The sequence below is a fragment of the Empidonax traillii genome, unplaced genomic scaffold, assembly GCF_003031625.1.
Source record: "Empidonax traillii isolate 1590-97213 ecotype Southwest subspecies unplaced genomic scaffold, ASM303162v1 scaffold74:size2480735, whole genome shotgun sequence".
NCBI lineage: Eukaryota > Metazoa > Chordata > Aves > Passeriformes > Tyrannidae > Empidonax > Empidonax traillii.
This window is the reverse complement of record NW_020955267.1, coordinates 1,301,145-1,320,934: the sequence shown is the minus strand read 5'-3', so window position 1 is coordinate 1,320,934 and position 19,790 is coordinate 1,301,145. Positions and strand designations below refer to the sequence as shown.

At 38.4% G+C, this 19,790-nt stretch overlaps 2 protein-coding genes across 7 annotated transcripts in view; both read right to left on the bottom strand.

Annotated features, from left to right (window-relative positions):
• Positions 1–2,289, bottom strand: part of MIA2 (MIA SH3 domain ER export factor 2) — a 37,050-nt gene extending 34,761 nt beyond the window's left edge. For 3 of the 6 annotated variants that reach the window (XM_027880718.1, XM_027880716.1, XM_027880717.1), the window contains exons 1-2: positions 1,995–2,289; positions 389–522 (exon numbers count right to left, since the gene is read on the bottom strand). In XM_027880718.1, the coding sequence (XP_027736519.1) occupies positions 389–522; positions 1,995–2,109 (249 nt within the window). In that variant the 5' untranslated portion in view covers positions 2,110–2,289. The remainder of the gene's footprint in view (positions 1–388; positions 523–1,994) is intronic. The other 3 variants (XM_027880719.1, XM_027880721.1, XM_027880715.1) reach the window with 2 other exon arrangements.
• Positions 2,290–9,096: 6,807 nt separating this feature from the next.
• PNN (pinin, desmosome associated protein) lies at positions 9,097–19,529 on the bottom strand. The gene is made up of 9 exons (XM_027880725.1): positions 19,358–19,529; positions 19,104–19,175; positions 18,173–18,241; positions 16,950–17,022; positions 16,772–16,866; positions 14,783–14,864; positions 12,745–12,900; positions 12,524–12,662; positions 9,097–11,497 (listed from the first exon to the last, which is right to left on the bottom strand). The coding sequence occupies exons 1-9, from the start codon at positions 19,468–19,470 to the stop codon at positions 10,212–10,214; spliced, it is 2,085 nt and encodes a 694-aa protein (XP_027736526.1). The 5' UTR covers positions 19,471–19,529; the 3' UTR covers positions 9,097–10,211.
• Between the last annotated feature and the right edge of the window lie 261 nt (positions 19,530–19,790).

Genomic DNA, 19,790 nt, shown 5'->3' with positions numbered 1-19,790 from the left:
TAACTTCTCAGTGAACTTTCCTTAAGCACTGAACTGTGAAGTGAGGTCCCAGTGCTGGATCTCTTACCTACCTGTAGATAGGAACCTGACCTGATAGACTTGAGTGTTTTTAAGGGAACCAGATGAAATCATTACAGCCAAATGATAACATGAAGGAGTCAGAAAACTTGTATTCTGATCTTGACTTTGTTTCTTCATGAGCGATCTTTGCCAAGACTTGATTTTGCCTTTCTGTATCAAGATAGCAACAATGACCCATCTCCCAAATACTGGTTGATGTTACAAAAAAGTTAGAAGATTTTTAGAAGCAAGCAGACTGCAGTTGTTATGCTATTATTACACTATCTAAAATATTTACAGGGAAAGTCTTTTGGATTGAAGTACTTACACTTCCAGTCCACAGGTTTTCATTTTCCCTGGAAAGTTTGGAGTATACCATTATTTCTTCTCCTGTTTTGAAGTTAAGATACCGGCAATCGGGCCCTAAATAGTCTGTAATGGCTTGAACTCGGCTCATTGCCTCTGGAATAATATGTAGAAAAAAGGAAACAAATAAGTATAGCTGCCATTTTGTCTGAAGTCAGGTTACTGAAGAGGTCTGATATATATATAATACTGATGTAATAACAAACATTTTAACGTATGTGCCCTGTTATGCTACTAATCAGTTTATATCATAAAGTGGAAAGTAACTAATGGGAAAAGCAGCCCTATCCTGTTTTCTTTCCTATTTACTGCAGACATCAAGTGGAAAAGCTCTTGTCCTATGTGGACATTTTCCAGTGTTTGCTCAGCCAAAGTTTCAATGCTTAAATGTCTATGCAGAATTAGTAAATTTAACTACTAAAGCCGGATCTGAACAGCTAAAAAATATTTCCCAGACACACTTATAATTTTATATTTTAGAAATTCCAAGTTGAATCTAGTTTTATTTCAAGGATTTTGTCCTCTATTTATCTTATGAAGGAAATAAGAAAATTTAAGCAATATAAATCTTAAACACATTGTTAAGACTAAAGTTTCCAATTCAGGTTGAATTGCTCTAAATTTTCTTTGTCTCCACCACTGTTTCCCCCCAGAAAGCACTACTGATGTGCTCTGGTCAGTTTGGAGCCCATTCCACATGCTATTCCCCAAAGATAGACTTCTCTGAACATCCAGAACCCACTGAAGTTGGTATGGCTCCACAAGAAAATAAAAATCCATCACCAGAGGAAATCTAAGGCCTCTTCCACTTCAGAAAAAGCTATCTACATTGAAAATGCAACACTTAAGGCTGCCAGCCCAAGGGAAACAGCATAGAAACAGCTTCATATAATTATGACAGGTTTCACAATGGTAATCGATGGATAATAAATGGGACATTATTTGTCACTGCCCACTTGTGATTCAGTGGCTCTGCCTCCCACAGAGCTATTTACTCTTCAGGAACTACATAACTATTTACAGCACTTCATGTTAAAGAAGAAAAAATAAGTAAAGAGGATATATTAACGGAGTGTTTTTTAAGAAGGATTAAAAAAAAAATCCCAAACCAAACAGCTTGCTTACAGTAGAAAAAAAAGGGTTTGCAGAATAGGCTATGAAAGTACTATAAACATGTTAGAGTCTTCTTTTTCAGTTTAAAATGTACTATTTTTATTTTATTTATATATATTTTTAAAATTTTATTTTGTACCTGTAAAAAATGAGTTAAAATACTTTAAAGTTGTTTTATACTGCCCATTTTGGGAAACCTGAGAAACACTAGCTATTCAAAAGTATTTTTACTAAACTTTGATCTGTATATCCTTACCTAGCAAACCAGCAAGTATTTTTTTCTCTTTTTGTTTTAAAAGTTTAAGCCTATTGCTCATAAACTTTGTATGTTAACAAAAAACACTCGCTATGGCTACTTATTTTCCACTTGTTTCATTGCTAATTTTGAAATTATGGTTTTTAGTAGCTGCATATACACCACAGATTCCTTTGAAAAAAACCAAATTTTTACTTACTCTCGCATTCCGGATCACCACACTTCTTCCATTCTGAAAGTACCTTTGTACTCTGTACACTTGCTGAAAATAAAATTACTAACAACAGAATTCTCTGATCCAAGATCCTTGACATTTTAGATTAAATCCAGAATGCACTGAAATTGTGGAAACTGCATAGATGTGCCGTTAGCAAGAACATTCCACGTTATTTTTCTTAGCCTAACAAAACATTGCAAGTAAATTTACAATCCTATTTTCCTTCTCTCATCTGCTTAAACACTAAGTACACTATGATAACCTGCTAACAATCTGCAGAGTCAGACGTCCTGATTGTACACATGCGTTAATAATTAACTATGTTCTGATAGCTAGGCTGATGCTTTGAATACAGGGAAACTAGTTCTGGTCACGGCAATATTTAGCCTCTGTCAGACAGACTCTTCTGCTCTGCATTTGTGGAAGATTGTGCTTGGGGAAATATGACAGGAGTTGTATATTAGGATTATTTCTGGATTATGAATGCATTTTTAATGTATATCTTCCATCTGATTTTAAGATGGTGTGGGATGATGACCAAGCAGCCAGGCAAGGGCTGGGATAGCCTTCACCACGTACCTTCTACATTATCTTTGTGGATGGAACTCTACATAGCTAATGCCAAGAAAGGATGAGTTGGCCAAAGGAGGAGGTCCTGTGGGGGTAGGATGATCCTGTTTTGGCTCTGAAGAACTGAACAGAACAAAGTCATATGACCAGATCTTTGAAGGACACCGTGGCCGAAAAAAGTAACTTTTGTCTGATTAAGGGTTATTTAAGTATTAGAATGCATATTCTGCATACGCTAATAAGATTAATTAGGTGCATGCTACCATATATATGACTATATTACTCAACTCTCCTCCTAGATTATGCTACATGTAAAGATGGAGGAGGAGAATAAGACTGGGCTGTATATAAGGAGGGTAGAATTTTCGTTTAGTTAGAAGGAAGACCTGAAAAGATCTGGGAGTCACTTGGCAGGCTACTCTCCTCTCCCTCTTCACAAGCAGGGATGCCTGCTTAGTAAGCTTATGTGTAGGATTATTATTATTACCCAGGTGAGCACAATATTATTGTTATTGTTAGAGCTCTGTCACAGCTAGTGCATTTATCAACAGCAATTCCAAATCTGTGTTTCTGTTGTTTCAATAAACACGAGTGTGAATCTGGGACAGTAAAGGTTCTTATTGGACACAACAGGACTGCAGTTTTGGATTGTTAATTAAACTATTCATGAATCTGTGCTTGTGAAAGTTCTTACTGAACATGACTATACTGCCAAATTGATTATAATCATAAATTAAGCCAAGCCACATCCAGACCCTCTGCTCTGTAAGGACCAGCTGGAATGCAGGGGGCGGGGGGTATTTTCTGCCAAATTTCTATACTTGTAAATGAATAGATGAGCTATCAATTTTATGCTTATATTGATTTGCATGATTGCTAATATAGCTGCTGACAGTTTCCTAGCTTTTTTTGTTTGTTTAATGAACTATATTTTGTGTGCACTCATACATTTTAGATACTTTGTAGCTGGTCATTGGGAACTCCAAACAGAATTTTTTTCCCACATACTCTTTTGGAGCTTTCTCATGCACTAGATGCTAAGTAAAATCCTTTAGCATGGGGAATACTTACCCAACTCCAAAGTCTTTTAGAGGTGCTTGGCAGTTTTCAGGCTCATAAGACAACTAGAAAATCCATATGCTATCAATAAGCAAATGACATGTCCTGTTTTTTAAGGAATACCCTCTTTCTTAGCAATCTATTTTCCAATATGGAGTTATAAATAATGTTTTCTCCAATACAGGTTACGCTTTAAAGTAGTAATTATGCAGGGAGTTGTAAAATGGTTATAATGCTGTGAAGTTGTACTATAAATGAAATCTTGCAGATAATCATAGAATACCATGTTGGTAGGGGACCTCAAGGATCATATGGTCCAACTTGTCTTTGCAAAAGCATGTTCTAGACAGGATGGTTCAGATGAGTCTTAAAAGTGTCCAACATTGGGGCATATACCACTTCCATGAGGAGGTTACTCCAATGACCAATCGTTCTCACTGGGAAAATTTTTCCTCTTTAATCTAATCAGAATCTCCCTTAGATTAACTTGTATCCATTGTCTTTACCATGTGACTCCTTGTAAAAAAAGGAGTCTCCATCTTCTTTGCATTAGAAGCAAGCGTTGCTTCAAAGGTTTTCCTACACTTCTTTGGTGACCTAAACACAGTACATCTTACCAACAAAAAAGACTTCACTTTTCCTTTCCCATTCTTCTGCATGAGGGAGTCTTTTCTCTCTGCCTTCTTGATAGCACCCAAAGAATCTGCATTCCTTCCCAATCTGATCTTTGCAGTCATATGGTTCCTACTAGGCCTGCCCCTCCTTCAGTCCTGAGTCTGACTCATGTAGAATTTGCTGTTTTCTCTTTCCCCAAACCCAAGCTGTATTCTAGTTGCAGCACAGTTTCCCCTTCCTCCTGCTCTGTAACTCAAACCTGCCAGACACTGGTGCTTAGTCTGATCTACTGAGCCAGCAAAGAGAGGGCACAAGGTCACATTAAACGGTCACATTAAACAGCAGTGGCCTGCAAACAGAAACATCACAGCAGCTGGCATGTCCTCCAGTTGCAATCTAACACTTTGTCCCCTTCCTTTGCCACATGATCTGGTTGTCAGACAGGCCTATCCTATGACCTAGTACACCAGCTGACTCTGCTGTTGGGCAATGCACTGGGGAGCCTTGAGCACCAAGGAAAGTACACTGTAAACACCACCCAGTCACTCCTGACTAGCTTTAATGCTGCCCCATCCCCAGCATCAGCATTCCCTCCCTTGAAGCTTGTATTGCTTAGTGGCTGAGTGATCTGGGACCTTCCCTGACGTTCTCTACATTCATCTGTAGGATGTGAAAGGAGAGAAAAGGAATGCCAAGCAGCTAAAACATGACAAATGTAAAGGAAGCTGCTAAGTAGGAAAGTAGGACAGGGTTGGTTTTTTTTTTCATACCCAAGTCTCTACGGGACACAATGGTGAGAAGGAACATACAAGAAATTTGTATTGGAACTCTCTATATGCTAAGTGTAAAACAAATTAAAAGAAAAAAAAAAAAAAGACAACATTTTTATCCAACTGGTCAGAAGTCTTTCATAGTGTTGCACACCTACCAGGGAACACTGGGAGAAAACCCAACACTGGGCCCAGGAAGGTTAACAGTCCCTTTTTGAACCTGGAAACATGGAGCTCCTTTACCTAAAAATGGAACAGTTAGGTATTCTGACTTTTCATACTTACGCAGGTGTGGGAGAACAATCAGACCCACACCTTGAGATCTGCACATTATTACTGTATTTGTGAAAATAGTTCTGAATAGCTCTGACCTCAGTTTCCTACAGATATGCAAACTTAGTTTCAAGTCTTTACATGGAGGTAAAATAAATAGCTCATCCTAGCTACTCAGTTAAATCTACATCTGAAATTTTCAAGTTATTATGAGCACTGCTCATTGTGTAGCTTAGTCTCAACAACCATTCTTCAAGGCTTAAATGCTGATGAACACTGCTCTGATCTCTGTTATTTGTTCCTCTAGTAACTTCAACAATAAATCATATTTATAACAAATATTCTTTGCTTCTGGGTGTAAATCCTATACTTGCATATGCTATACAAGCATAACTTCTAATCACCTTTGAACCAAAGTCAAAGATTCATAGAGTTTATTACAGCTGGCTTCCAAAGGACAAAGTTGAAAGCTTTACAGCAGATAGAGGGAGACTTCCATTAATTTTTGTTCTGCAGAACTGAAGTAATGAACATGAGTACTCTTGCACATTAAAAGACAAACAATGATAATGGAAAAGAGCTATTTCCAACAGCTTTCATTAGGATGAAACTATTAACTTTTTATTTGCAATGACACCTTAGTGACTGTAACTACTGAGTGAGAAAGGTAGACATCTCTTGTGGTTAAAATTCCTATGGCTCACATACTAAAATTCACAGAATGATCAACTCAGAATTAACAGTGTAATTTAAATAATCTGAGTAGTATGGCACACTGGATGGCTCTTTTAAGATATGGCTTTATGTAAGTAAGGGAGATGTTGCATTTCCTACACCACACAGTGTCTGCATTTGTAATAAAGATCCCAAAGCAAATTAAAAGTTGGTAAAAGTTCTCCTAATACCTATTTTATAATAAGAACAGTATATACAACATTTCTATGCCTTTATGATAGCATCAAAGGGCTCCATACAGAATATAGTTTCACAGTGTAGAATATTGGCACTAATATATGTAAGAATATAGTCCACAGAAAAAGCACTTCAACAATTTAGTTCTCTTGACTTAGGATGTTTGGCTGAAAATATGGATCAACTTTTACACTGGATCAAGTGTCAAGCTAAAAAGATTTTTTTTAAACAGTATCTTTAAGAAATAAGTCAAAGGAAGAAAAGTAGCACTAATTCATGCTTCCAGTTAGACAAATATAAACAGGTTAACAGTCATTCATCATCCAGACTTAAACCAACTTTTTCACCTATGATAACAAATAGCAAAATAAAGCTTCCCCGTTACAAAAAGTTACAAACATAACTCACAGTGCATTTCTAGAAAATCATGGAACCTGTGACTTTTCTAATTTTGCATCTTCAGAATATATTTCCAAGCTTTCAGTGCCTCACATTTTGCCATAAAATACTGTCACCTAACAACTGCCTGAATGAGAAGAGAACAAAAAAGTCTGAAAGAGCGAAACACAGATCTCTGTACATTACTCATAGACCACTAGTCTCAGAGAAGTACTTCTTTGATCAGGGAATTTGAAAGATCCTGGGCATAAATAGAAAGAATGTTTGCCCTGTTATACCACAGTAATTGCTAAAAAATCAGTAGCTGAACCTGAATCTTAAAATTGTAACTGGGACCAAACAACAAGACCGTTACTTTCCTGAGAAATAAAAGATGCTCTGTATACCTATTTGCAAATTTACTGGTTTTGGAAATTAACTTCGCTGGAGGGCAGTGTTCAGTTTACTAATATCTTTCTCCAGGAAAATTTATGTTCAGGTTTCCTTTGAATAAAATATAAAGAACTTCCAAGCACAAAGACATTGCCTTAAGTAAAGGTGCAGGAATCTGAAGAGGTATATCTTTTATGTAAAGTCATGTTTCCGCTTAGAGTTAATGAACCGTCTGCATAAAATCTATGCTGACAAGGACTCTAAGCGGAGCATTGTGGAAAAAACACATTATTGGAGACTTCCACTTAATCTGTGCATCAGGACTGAAGAAAAACATAACAAGTAATGATATAGAGTCAGTGCATAGTATAAAGGCTCTAAAAAACCAAACCAACTGGTATTTCTTAAAGCTGGAAGGGACTATCTGATGGGAATACTCCACAAGACAGGTGTAGAGCATACATGGTGTGTTCTCTACTCACATAAACAATCTCTACTCCTTTTTTAGAAAAGGGGAAAAATATTGTTCCTTGTTCTACTTGAGTGAAATGAAAACAAGGTGTTCTTCCTTTGATCTCAACTCACCACTTGCGGGGGGGAATTTAATAATTTCCTACCCCATGCTATCTGCACTAAATGCTTGGAAAATTAAACCCATTGCATCACATTTAGTCTTGAAGTTGTTAACTATTTCTGTGGTCTTGTCTATCCACAGCTCTGAAATTATTTCAGGATGAGAGGAGGGGACCTTGAGGGAAAACGTAACAGTTAGTAAAAACAGTGCTGCTTTACTGTGCTAGTAGTATACTACTATCTTATACTATTTCTGATTGGAATATTGGCTGGAATGCCTAGCTGTTAGATAATTTCATAATTATAAAGTTATCAAACACTGATGTTTACATTGCATTCAACTGCTTAGATTTAGCAAGGCTAACAATTAATGGCACAGTTGAACCATGACAGTTAAGATTCTTCTAACAAACATTAAGCTACAAATCCATCACCAGGTTTGTATTTGGCAACAAAACATCTGTATTTTCAATATCAGAAACATTTTGCTGCCTGAATGTAATACAACCTGAAACAATCAATCCAATCCCTAGTTCACCTACCAGGACCCACCACATTGTTTTTATAAACCCTGATTAATAGTGGTGCTCTAATAGTGGCCAGGAGTTTTTGTATAATGACAGTATTAGTATCAGCCATTAAAACCTGCAGAGTAAATACACTACAGCAGTGAATCACATAAGCTCAAAATAAGAAATCTCAAAAATACTGTTAGTAAAAAAATATAATTGACAAAACTAAAATGGCTTCCAAAGGCAATCTGAAATGTGAAGTTAATTGAAACATGGAAGCTAGTAACATCTACTCAGTATAAGACTGTTTTTGGTAAAAGGCTGGGTTTAGTATGTTCAGTGAGCCATCTGAACTTTGGTTCATCCTTCAAAAAAGACAGCACATTAAATGATGAAATTCTTCTGAAGGGAAGGAAATACAGTTGGAAACTACTGACAAGAACTAAAAACTACTCTGCTGTAGAGAAGCAGAGGCAAATAGGATATGGACTGAAGAATCTGAATAAAGTATTAAATTGACTGAAAAAGAGGAAGCATGAGGAGTTTTCCCACTGTGTCTATTTGTGCTGAAATGACACTCCACTTCATCCCCTGCTAGACACATTTCTTTAAGTCAGGACATTCAGCACTTCAGAACACATAAATCTGTCACTACTCTTGAGTTCAGATGAAAAATCCAAAACCTGACATACTCCAAAATAGAAGTTTGAAAAAGTCTGCTCTATGTTGCAGAAACGTGGGGTATATATGGCATTTCATACACTAAAATAAGCTTACATGTCCTTTCCATACTGAAATCTTTCTAGGACTTCTTAGTCTGTGATTTGGCATATCAGATAATAGAATTCTCTCCTGTCAAAACAACACAGATTATAGCATGTTTCATACTCAGTTAAGACAATTCATTAGTCTTTAGAATAATTTTGAAAAAGTGCTTGTAAGGTAGAGTCACCTGCATTTACAATTCATGCTTTAAATGTAGAAAGACCAAGGTAATACACCTGTTAAAGAAAACGTCACAGGCATTGAGAGAGTAGTCTACAAAGCCACATTTATTTGCACATGTACAGAACAAAGCAACAGATGTTATTGATTTCAATACAAAATTATATAAAACCAGTATTCACCTTCAGAGATAACACCATACCACTTTAAGTTTTATTAAATACATTCAGAAAGCATTCTTGCACGCACAAAACATTAGTATTAGGTAGTCCCAGGTAACTCCAACACTGCAATGTAATTATTCCTAGTGGTATGAAGGGATCAAAGATTAGTCTGCAACTAAAATAAAAAGAACTCTGGTTGAGGAGCAAGCTGAAGTCTTTTGTCCACTGGCCACCAAAGCAAGGATCATCACTGAACAGATTAACTGTCTCCAGCACATAGATGTAAATACTACCAAGGTATCTGCAGAAGGCAGATAAGAATGGTTTTCCAGACTGACTTGAGATATCTTGGCCAGTGTTAACATTCCCATTTAATCACTGCTTGCCTATGGATAGGAAGATTTTATAAGACTGGAAGATAGTATTACTAAGCGCTTGCGATTACAGAAGAAAGCAAAAAGTATAGATCCAAATCAATTACTTTTCCTTCCTAACCAGCACTAGAGAGATTATTTGCCATACTAGGTCTTAAAATTCCCATTCTTGCAAGGAATAAAGGGGAAAGGCAAAATTTTACATTTCCTGCAATATTGCCTCCCTAAATATGATCTAAAAAGGGGAACTTAATTGTCAACAGGACATCTCAAACAATTTATTTAAAATGCACATTTATTTCTACAAAAAAAAAAAAAAGTGTATGATACAGAAGAAATGCTCACACCTACTTAAAAGGTTTACCTATTAAAATATACAGAAGATCTTAATGAGTACAGGATATTTAAAAAAAAAAGATGCAAAGGAGTGTTAATCTTTTATTTTTACATTTTCAGGAAGTTCACATAATTTTGGTACGTAACCTTTTACAAAATTATGTAAAAAGTACAAGAATGCCTGGTAAACAGTCTGCATTTTTCCAAAAGATTTTTTACAGCATGCAATTCTTAAGGCAGCCTTCTCTTCCTCCTTACAAGGAATCCTTTCACTCAAATAATCTTCTGCTGCAAAGATTAGGCTAAGGAAGCTTGGTCTCTTCTGTTAACGCCTCTTGTCTTTCCTGTCTGATTTACGGTCTCTTTCACTCCGTGAAGTTCTCTTGCCTGACCGACTACTTTCTGATATTGACCTCTTTCTGTCAGACCTTGAACTTTTATCCTTTGAGCTTTTGGTATCTCTACTCCCACCTTTTGAGGACTTGTGACTTCTATCTACTCCTGAAGCATCCCTTCGCTTCCTGTCCGTGCTCCTTCTGCGTTTTCTATCTCTGTTATGCCCTCTTCCTCGGCTTCGACTTCTACTTTCACTACTACTAGAGCTACTGCTGCTACTATCCCTGCTAGTACTTCCACTTGTAGTGCTACTGGTGGTGGAACTACTCCGACTAGTACTGCTGCCAGTGCTGGAGCTACTTGCGCTAGTAGTACTGCTTGAAGTACTACTGCTACTACTGCTGCTGCTGCGGCTATGACTCTTACCAGTTTTGTTTCCTGCCCTACCCCTGCTTCTACTCCTGGTCTTACTCTTACTTTCTAGACTTGGTGTTTGATTCTGCTCTGCCTGTGCTTCAACCACCTTTACAGACACCACAGCATTTTCATCCTTGTCTGCCTGGGGCTCTATATCCTGAGTGGACTGAGACAACTGAGGTGACTGTGGCAGTGGCTCAGAGTGTGGCTGAGACAGAGCCTCAGCCACAGCTTCTGTCTGAGCTTCAGGAGCTTTCTCCTGCATTTCTTCAAGTTCAGCTTTATTTTCTGTTTTGATACCTTTCTCCTTCTTGGGAGAAGGATCATTACACACTTTTTCTGGCTGAGCATCACACTCTGTCTCTGGTTCCACTTCTTTGCCATTTTCATTTTCTACAGGTTCTACACTATCTGCCTCATTCATTTCAGCCACATCCTGCTCATTATCCACTGGCTGAATGTTTTCACTCTCCACTTTTATAATGGTGACCTCCTCATGCTGACCATCCTGTTGCTTGTCATTCTCCCTCACTTCAGTAGTCTCCTCTACTTTAAACTCCACATCATGTTTCTGTTCATCCTCTTCCTGTTCTTTCTCTGCATCGCTATGCCCTGAACCTATTTTTCCCTTTTCCTCCCCTGCCTCCTCCATTTCTACATCATTGTGCTGATTACCTGTCTCCATCTCTTCCACCTGCTGAGCCACCTTACCCTCTTCCTGCTCCTTGTTCTGTTCTTCCTTCTTTTCTTCATTCTGCACCTCCTGCTGTTCTTTTTCCTTCATAGATTGTCTTCTGGGCCTGGCCTCCATTTTGTTAATCTGTTCTGCAAATTCATTTCGCCTGCTTTCAAAGAGTGCTAGGGAATAAGTGCATAAATAATAGTTAAGATAATCTACAGACAACAAAGTCTATTTTCCTTTTAACTATGAGCTAAAAAGTTATCAAATTGTTCAACTTATAAATACTGCATCCTTATTCCTTCTGAAGTAGCAAGCCATTAATTCACGATGAAAAAAATTGCTAGTTACCTTACAAAAACAAAGGGGACAGTAAACTCAATGGAGTATCAGAACGTAAAGCCCTAAACCTAAACTAACAAAAAGAGCTTTTGAATTCATTAAAATCAATCCAACCAACAGTATATCAAAACACCACCTTACTTTCCTGGTATTTATCTATTAACAAGGTTATACTTCCTAAAGTAAATAAAAGACAGTAAGAATCAGCAAAAAGCTGGTTAGGTATTAAAAAAGCTTAATTACTGTAGGCTATTTAGGTGAGCTAGCTTCTCTTATTCCCAAACCCCATGCAATGAAGAAAAGCTCCTAAGAAAAAAACCAACAAACCAATAAATTCTTAGTTTACTAAAAAAAGAGCAGTAAGACTACCATCAACCAGAGTATTTTAAATTGTTTTCCAAAAGAAAAATATAGTGATCCTGCGAAACAGAAATAAACACATATTGAGAATAAAAATGAAATCATCATAAAGTTCTAGTGCTGTGCTCAAGAAAACAGTCATCAAATGCTCTGTAAACACCTGTGTCTCTGTAGTTCTCAATCCACAAAATCTGCCTTTTCAAAAACTAAGTTGCTGCACCGGCATACATCTGGGTACTAAAGCTAATATAAAGGACTATGTTTTAAACACATACCTCTGAGATTGTGCATACACATCTTTTCAATTCTTGAAACAGAATCAAATCACATCCAATAAAAAAATAAGTCACTGAAAGAGTAATGTTCACTTATGATGAGCACCCATGTAAGAACATACAGTTTCTCCTAAGCACGAAATGCATGTATTTAAGCAGAGACTTACATTTGTTCAGCAAATAAAGGGAGGCAAGAACAAGGGCCTTTTTACCACAAAGACCACTTACCGTTCATCTTTTTCTGTGACTCTTCCATCAACTTCTGCGTAGCAGGACACATTCTGCCAGGTATGTAGAATAAATGGGGTTTTGTCTTTGTTCTTATGTATTTTATTATTTTAGCATTATGTTCATTCCATTCTTCTTGCTGAGAAATGAAAGTAAATCATCCTGAGATATGCAAGAATAGTTTAAACAAGGGAAAGATCAAGACCAAAACTAAAACTCACCAACTGAGCAAGCTCAACCTTTTGCTCAAGTAACCGCAGCTCTGTCTGTTTAGCACGTCTTTCTTCAAACAGTTCTCGCCTCTCATTTTCAACTTGCTTTCTTTCTTCCTCAGCCTGCACTTCAAGTTTTTGTTCAATTTCTTGTCGTCTCTTTTGCTAAGATAAATAAAGACATATGCTAATTTTTTTCTACATCCAGAAAGCGTTCTAGTTTGGTCCACTTAAGAATTTTTAATTATTTACACCATTAAAGACATTCCTAAAAATACATGACGAAATATCTCCTAAATTATAGGTAATGGAAGAAAAGAGCATCATTGCTTGCTGGCAACTAATTTTTTATTGGTTTAACTATAAAATGATGGGGCCCTTTGCATTTCTGTCTGCTTTTCTATCATTCCACTTGGATTTGAATTTTCAATATAAACTGAGATGATCTCAATTGGGCAGAGCCAGGTGTTAATAATGCCAAGACTGTAGGTTCAATCCCTGTAAGGGCCATTCATTGAAGAGCTGGACTTGATGACCCTTGTGGGTCCCTTCCAGCTCAGAATATTCTGTGATCTGTGACCTTCAACAAGTTGGTTTTGTTTGTTTGTTTGTTTGTTTTTTCCGCAATGGCAGAAAATAAAAGAAGTGTATTTGACGTATCAGAGAAACCAGTTAGATTTCTCACTTATTAGAGAAAAAAAATCAAGTCCTCCAGAAACAAATGAAGGACTGCACACTGGTATTTGAGACCAACAAAACAAAATAGTTTGTAAATACTTCCAGTATATTCATTGCTAATTAGACATATTACTACAATATAGAAATGCCCTGTTCTCATGCCCTAGACTGCCATATGCTCAGATTGTACAATAATTGTCTAATAAAAACCCAGAATTTAGTGCCTAAACAACAACATAGATGTATCATAAAACTCCTCAGGCCTCTGCTCCAATTTATAGCAAGTTTATACACAAGAGGAGAAAAATGTCCATACGAATTCTCAGAAAAATTTTGCAAAGGGTAGGAACTCCTCAAGGTCTCTTTGTGCAAACACACACTACTGTAAATTAGACAAGGACTCCATGTTTCTGGACCATCCTAATAAACAGTTTCTTTTTTTAAAGCAAGCAGGCAAAAGTGAACTTTGGTCTTATGTGCCACATGACAAGTTAACTAAACCACCCAAATACTGAATCTGAAAGTAATCAAAACCAGCAGTGCAAGTCAGCCATGCTAACACTGCACAGAAAAGATTTTAACTTCAAAGACTTCCTATCTGCTTCCACTGAACTGCTGAAAGGAAAACTTTCAAACACTATTTTTAATCTAAAGGTTATTAGTATTAACTGAATAACCCATTTAGGGCAACAGTAAAAAATACCATAACCTTCATAATTTGAAAAGGCATACTAGGAATAAAGTTACCACCATCCTATATACAAGTTTTTTGAGGTAATCATTACGCTATGCAAAGCCTTTGCTTCAGTGCAATCACACGCTCATTTAGGAAAAACAGAAATTCTTGCTATCCGTACTGGAAGGGGGAAGGCATTTTTACACAGAGAGCAAAATACAACCACAGATTTCTGTACACTTGGTTATAATTTAAACATCTGGAACACATCAGGGTAGGCAATGCTTCAGCAATACCACATCACCATTATTTCTGGAAGTAGCCTAAGACCTCTAAAATAGTTACCTGATTTAATTCCATTTACTTTGAAATGACCCTCAATAACATGAACAAGTAAAAATATAATCTCTTTTGTGTTTTACATTTTTTAAAAATGTACATCAACTAAAAAAAAAGAAACCCCCAACACTGCCTTTTCACTTCTTCAAAGGTTAAAAATAGTGTTACTAAGTCATAGTTAGAGCCCCTTTCCTGCCTCCCACCCCTATTCCCTGACCTAAGCCAAAGAAAAACCTCCATGCAGTCTCACCAATTTGCAGCACCTGCAAGAGAACTTTCATTCCTATTCGAAGTGGCTTAGCCACACAATTCTGCTTTATTATTTACAATCTGATAGAACTTAAAATGAGATACCCTCTCAGTAGCAATAGCAACTGTGGATTCCTGTTTAAATTTTTGAAGAGTGCCCATCAACAAGCCAAATATACGTCGATTCCTGAAAAACAAACAACAACAAAAAGGTATTTGAGATTCAGTTCAAGTAGTAAGATTTTTTTTTTGCATAAATAATCAGAGAAACTTTCACCTTGAAGATATTTATTTTCATAGACTCAGTACTACTCAAGGCTATTAGCAACAGAAGACATATCAACGGTGCCAACAGTCAAGGATATAATTTACAGTGACATATCATTTTGCTTAAGACACAGCTCTTATCCATAACTCAGCACAGCTACTATTGGGAAAACTGGAAGCCTGCACATTTTTCATCTAGAAATAATGACACTAAGGAAATAGTCCTAAAGCAGAGAGCACTGAAGAAAAAAAGATTCAAGTAAATACAGTGGGAGGTATCAATAAGGCAGCAAACTGGAAAGTCATTGGACTTTCTGAAAAAATTAACTACCTGGTCCACAACCTGTTTACAGGATTAAGAAGAAATGGAGCCAAAGGGGAGTGAAAGCTTATCTATCACAGTTGCCTAACAATGAGACACTGCACTGTGGGATGAAGCCAGTGCTCTCATCGAACTAGGTGTTGTTTTGAGAAAAGTAAAATTCTTCAGCAAATTCCCTTCTTCAAAACAAGAACTGGATTCTTGACTTCACCTTTTCTTTCTTTCTATTTAATCCCAAATTAAATCTATATAACAAGAGGCAGACTCTCTTATTTGCCTTGAACTTTTTCCTGATTAAGAGAGAAAGAAAATGCTACTGTCTTCGCTAAGCACCACTCCACTACAGTGGCACAAACCTGACATGGAAACGTAAAAGGACTTGGATATTAAAAAGTAGAAACAGGAACAAGTAAAGAATTGAAAGCCAAAGATCACTCAAAGTGCATTTGTACATGAATGACATCCCACAAGACACTGTGCAAAATCAGGAGTTCAGAGAATGCTGTCCTCTTAAAGAACCTCTTTCCACCACAAGTCATACAGAGACCAATACTGGTTTTCTCATCTCCCCTGAGACTACTGAAGTGAATAACAGTAAAACTACAGTTCTGAGGGAACAAACGTTTAGTGCTTGAAGCTCTAGGGAGTTCACTAAGAATTTTGAAAGTCTTCTTGTGAGGGAAGCAGTTGGAAACTGGTAACGGAAGCAAGAGCAGACCATTAGTGGTGTGATAATTAAAAGAAGGGAGCAAAGTGCCAGTTTTCTGTACCAGTTGATTTGCGGGCCTTATCAGAGAAACCTTCCATAGATCCTTATTCCAGTTTTCATTCTTCTATTTATTTGAGGTACAGATTATTGCACTAGGCGACTTGCAGTCTGAAGTGGATTGAGTCTAAGGAGTTTGGACACGGTTGCAAATTTGTTTTTCCAACACTTCTTACAAACAGAACTACATTTCAGCAAGAATTTTAATAAGCTACCCTGAGATAAATAAAATATAGGAAAAAGAAGATATACGTAGGAGAAATCTAAAAAGCAGCAGGTAAAAATGAAGGTCAGACAGAACACACAAAAAACCCCACGATGGAACTGTGTTTTAGAAAAAAGCGGGGGAGGAGAGGAACATACACCCAAAAGCCTCCCTCAACCAACAAAATGAATGATGAACCAAGACAGCTGTAACAGTCCAAAAAGTTAATGGACCAATGAAGCTAAATATATTTCTGTTTTATTCAAAGGCAATGTTACAACAGCATTAGCAAACCTGTTCCTATAGGGGGCCTGAGAAGTAGAATTCCCTGTCAGTTACCTGAACCTAACAATGTGCATGTTACCGCTGTGTTTTCAGAGAGTATTCCTTAAAATAAATTTGACACTGTTACGGTAACTCTTCAACATAATCTTTGATACATAACAGCCGGCGTGTTATACTTTTTAAATCCAAAGCTACTTCCTATGCTAGCACTCAAAAGTATCATGTTAGTGTTTAGATATTTCTGTGTACCTTTGTTTTCCTTTCTCATCCATATTTTGATCTTGTATAAGGTCTCGACGCGTTCGCTCTTTGGAGGTAGCAACAACAGAAGATGGCAACGCTGGCTACAACAAAGAAAAGCAAACTACTTTGTTCATCACGTTGTAGGTGAATTTCTTCCTGCACAGCTCCTTTTATCATATATTACCTTTTTAATATCGTCATCCTCTGCGTCGCTTTCTTGGCGTGATTCTCTTCTTGTCCGACGTTCTCCACCCAGCCTGAGGAGCAAAAATTGTTAGTGGCCATTACAGAACAATGTCATTTAGGAGAGCATCTCTTCTAACAGGAGAAAAATACAAGTCAGCATTATCTAGTCAGAAGAACAAACACTTCCAGTAAAAATCTCCCCAGTACATAACATTTTACAGACAAAATCTACTATAGGTGAAAATCACTGAGACAAAATAGTTTAAATTTTAATACAACCTACACAGCAAAGCAAAACACAAGATTCCACTACACTAACATATTTCAGATGGTAGAATACATTTGGAATTTATTTCTTGTTTTCAGTGTTAGCACTTTCCTTTTTGCTGACCTTCTAAAATGGCTACGGTATAAAGGGATCACTAGACAGATTGAAATGCATTGAGGTAGAAAGGTTGGTATGATTTCTCAAATGGGAAATGCTATTTAAGTTACTCAGTCAAATACCTAAAAAACGAGTGAGGAGGGGCAGAGGGCTTAGCATCTGAGAACATGGATGAACTAAGGTTTTAACAAAAAAACAACCTAAAATAAATAATTTAAACAAAGTAGAAATAAAATAAATAATTTAAATAGAAGTTATTTGGCTTTATGGCCCAAAGCCAAATTTCAGCTTTGTGGCACAGCACTTTCCTGTCTTCCAGTGTTCACTTTCCATTAACTCAAAAATTCCAAAGCAAGCCTTGCTTTAGGCATGAACTACCACTGCATGTTAAGTGCCCACAGAACTTCAGCTCACTGTTATCAGTCACATCTGATGGATCTGCATCCAGACGTGAAAGCTCAAAATCTGAGTCCACTGTCACACTGCCTGTGTTCAGTTTATTGAAGAGATTTCAATTATAATTCAAGTTGTGTTTACTGTAGACAACCTGGCTACTAAGCAGAATACAGCAAATTGTACATCGAGTAAAACAGAAAATTCCACTTGTCTTTGTATTGCTACATCATTATATTAGTGCTACCATCTTTATACTGCCCTAAGGTATGAAAAAGATTTCACCACAGTCATTTGAAATCACCCAAATTAATTCCAACGAGCCTTGAATATGTAATCTCCAAAGAAGATAATGAAAGTCATCAGCTATTAACAGTTACCGATTTACTGTTACAAATTCTTATTCTGAAAAGCAAGTTCTCTGCATCAATTTTTGCACCCACCTACTGGATGCACCTTCAAGATCCCTCTGTTTGGCTGGGGGTCCTCCTCCACTATCAGAGAATCCACGCCTAAAAAGAAAACACTTGTGATTCAGAACAGGTTAGGTTAATCCCAGAGCCACCTTAAGGCTGCACAATTCAACTGTATTTTGGCTTTGCAGTCATGATGCACACAAAAGTTTTGCTCAGTTCTATCCCAATTTACTGTTACTACTGCAATAAAGTGTTCAAACATACTGCTTGTGGACCAACCAATTTCACCTCGAATTTCTGCACTTAACGAGTAGCTACACTGAAATAAGGACCCCATCATGCTCAAATAATCATATCTGCAATAATTTTCTAGTTTTTTTAAGCCTTAACCAGTGGCTTAATATTGAGTTTCAATGAAAAATCCACTACATGCTGCATTAAGAATTGCTGAACAAAAACTATCTTTTTCATTCTACTTAGTGGAGTGGGGAGAGAGAAGAAGAAATAAAAAACAGATAAGGAAAAATCACAATGAAAGACTAGCGATTTTATCTACATGTATTTTAAAGTTCCTACCCACTTCAACTCTTTCCATTCCTCCTGGGGCACCTGCCAGTTTCTTAATTATCAACTAGATTGATCTTGAACAACTTCAAAGAGACAAGGTCCCAGACAAAATACAACTCCTCCCCTGAAATGTGAACTTACCCCCCTTACATTTAAAGCTAATAGATGAAAGGATTGGGGAAGGCCACCAGTTTAAACTTGTGGTAACTCAAAACGAAAAAGCACTTTAAATTTAAACCCCGAAGTCCTGTCGGGCAGCTCTGGTGCTCATTGAAACAGCAGTACAGCGAGCAGCGGGGGCAAATGAGAAACAGGCAACACCAAAGCAAAAGGGCAGCACCGCCAGGGAAAGGGTGGGGGAAACCCAACCCCCCGTCGCGCACCTCCTTACCTCAGCAATAAGCTCCCGCGCCCTCTACCTCCACCGGGGCCTGTGAGGGCTAACAACCTGTTCTGGGGGGGCCTGCAAGAGACGGTGGCCACTATTAGCGGTGCTCACCCCACCGCGGGCAAAGCAGCCGCCACGCCCGGTCCGCAGAGAGTGCGGGGCCCGCGGGCAGCTCCGCACCGCCCGCGCCTCGGGCCCGCCGCGCACCCCGCCCGTCCCTTCCTCTCTCCGCGGGTCAGCGGCGCCCCCGGCCTCACCTCACGTCATTGGGGTCCCGGCCCGTGAGCTTGCGGATGTTCTCGTCCACGTGCTTGAGGCTCTCCTTGGCCTTCTCCAGCTGCTCCTGCAGCGCGCGCACCGCCACCGCCATCCCGCCCGCCGCGCGGCCTGCCTGGGCCCCGCGCGCGACACCGCTGGGAAACCAGGGGGGGAACGGGCCCCGCCCACTTCGCTGCCGCGGGCCGGGCCGGCGCAGCCAATCGCGGCTCGGCGGCGCCCTCTGAGCACCAATCATCGGGCACGGAGGGAAAGGACACGCCCCGCGGGAAAGGATCTCTACTGGTGCTCACCAATCACAGGACCCAAGGGCTGATTGGCACCCAGACCGCCCAACTAGAGGAAGGCCCTGCCTGCAAGCTCCGCGAATCAGTGAAAGGTGCCGCCGGACTGACACACACAGCGCCAATGAGG

Coding starts and splice junctions, on each gene's coding strand:
- PNN (XM_027880725.1), bottom strand. CDS start 19,470: ATGGCGGTGGCGGTGCGCGCGCTGCAGGAGCAGCTGGAGAAGGCCAAG. Junction 18,242..19,103: donor CGCGGGAGCTTATTGCTGAG/GTAAGGAGGTGC, acceptor TTTTCTTTTTAG/GCGTGGATTCTCTGATAGTG. Junction 14,865..16,771: donor GATGAGAAAGGAAAACAAAG/GTACACAGAAAT, acceptor TTTGTTTTTCAG/GAATCGACGTATATTTGGCT.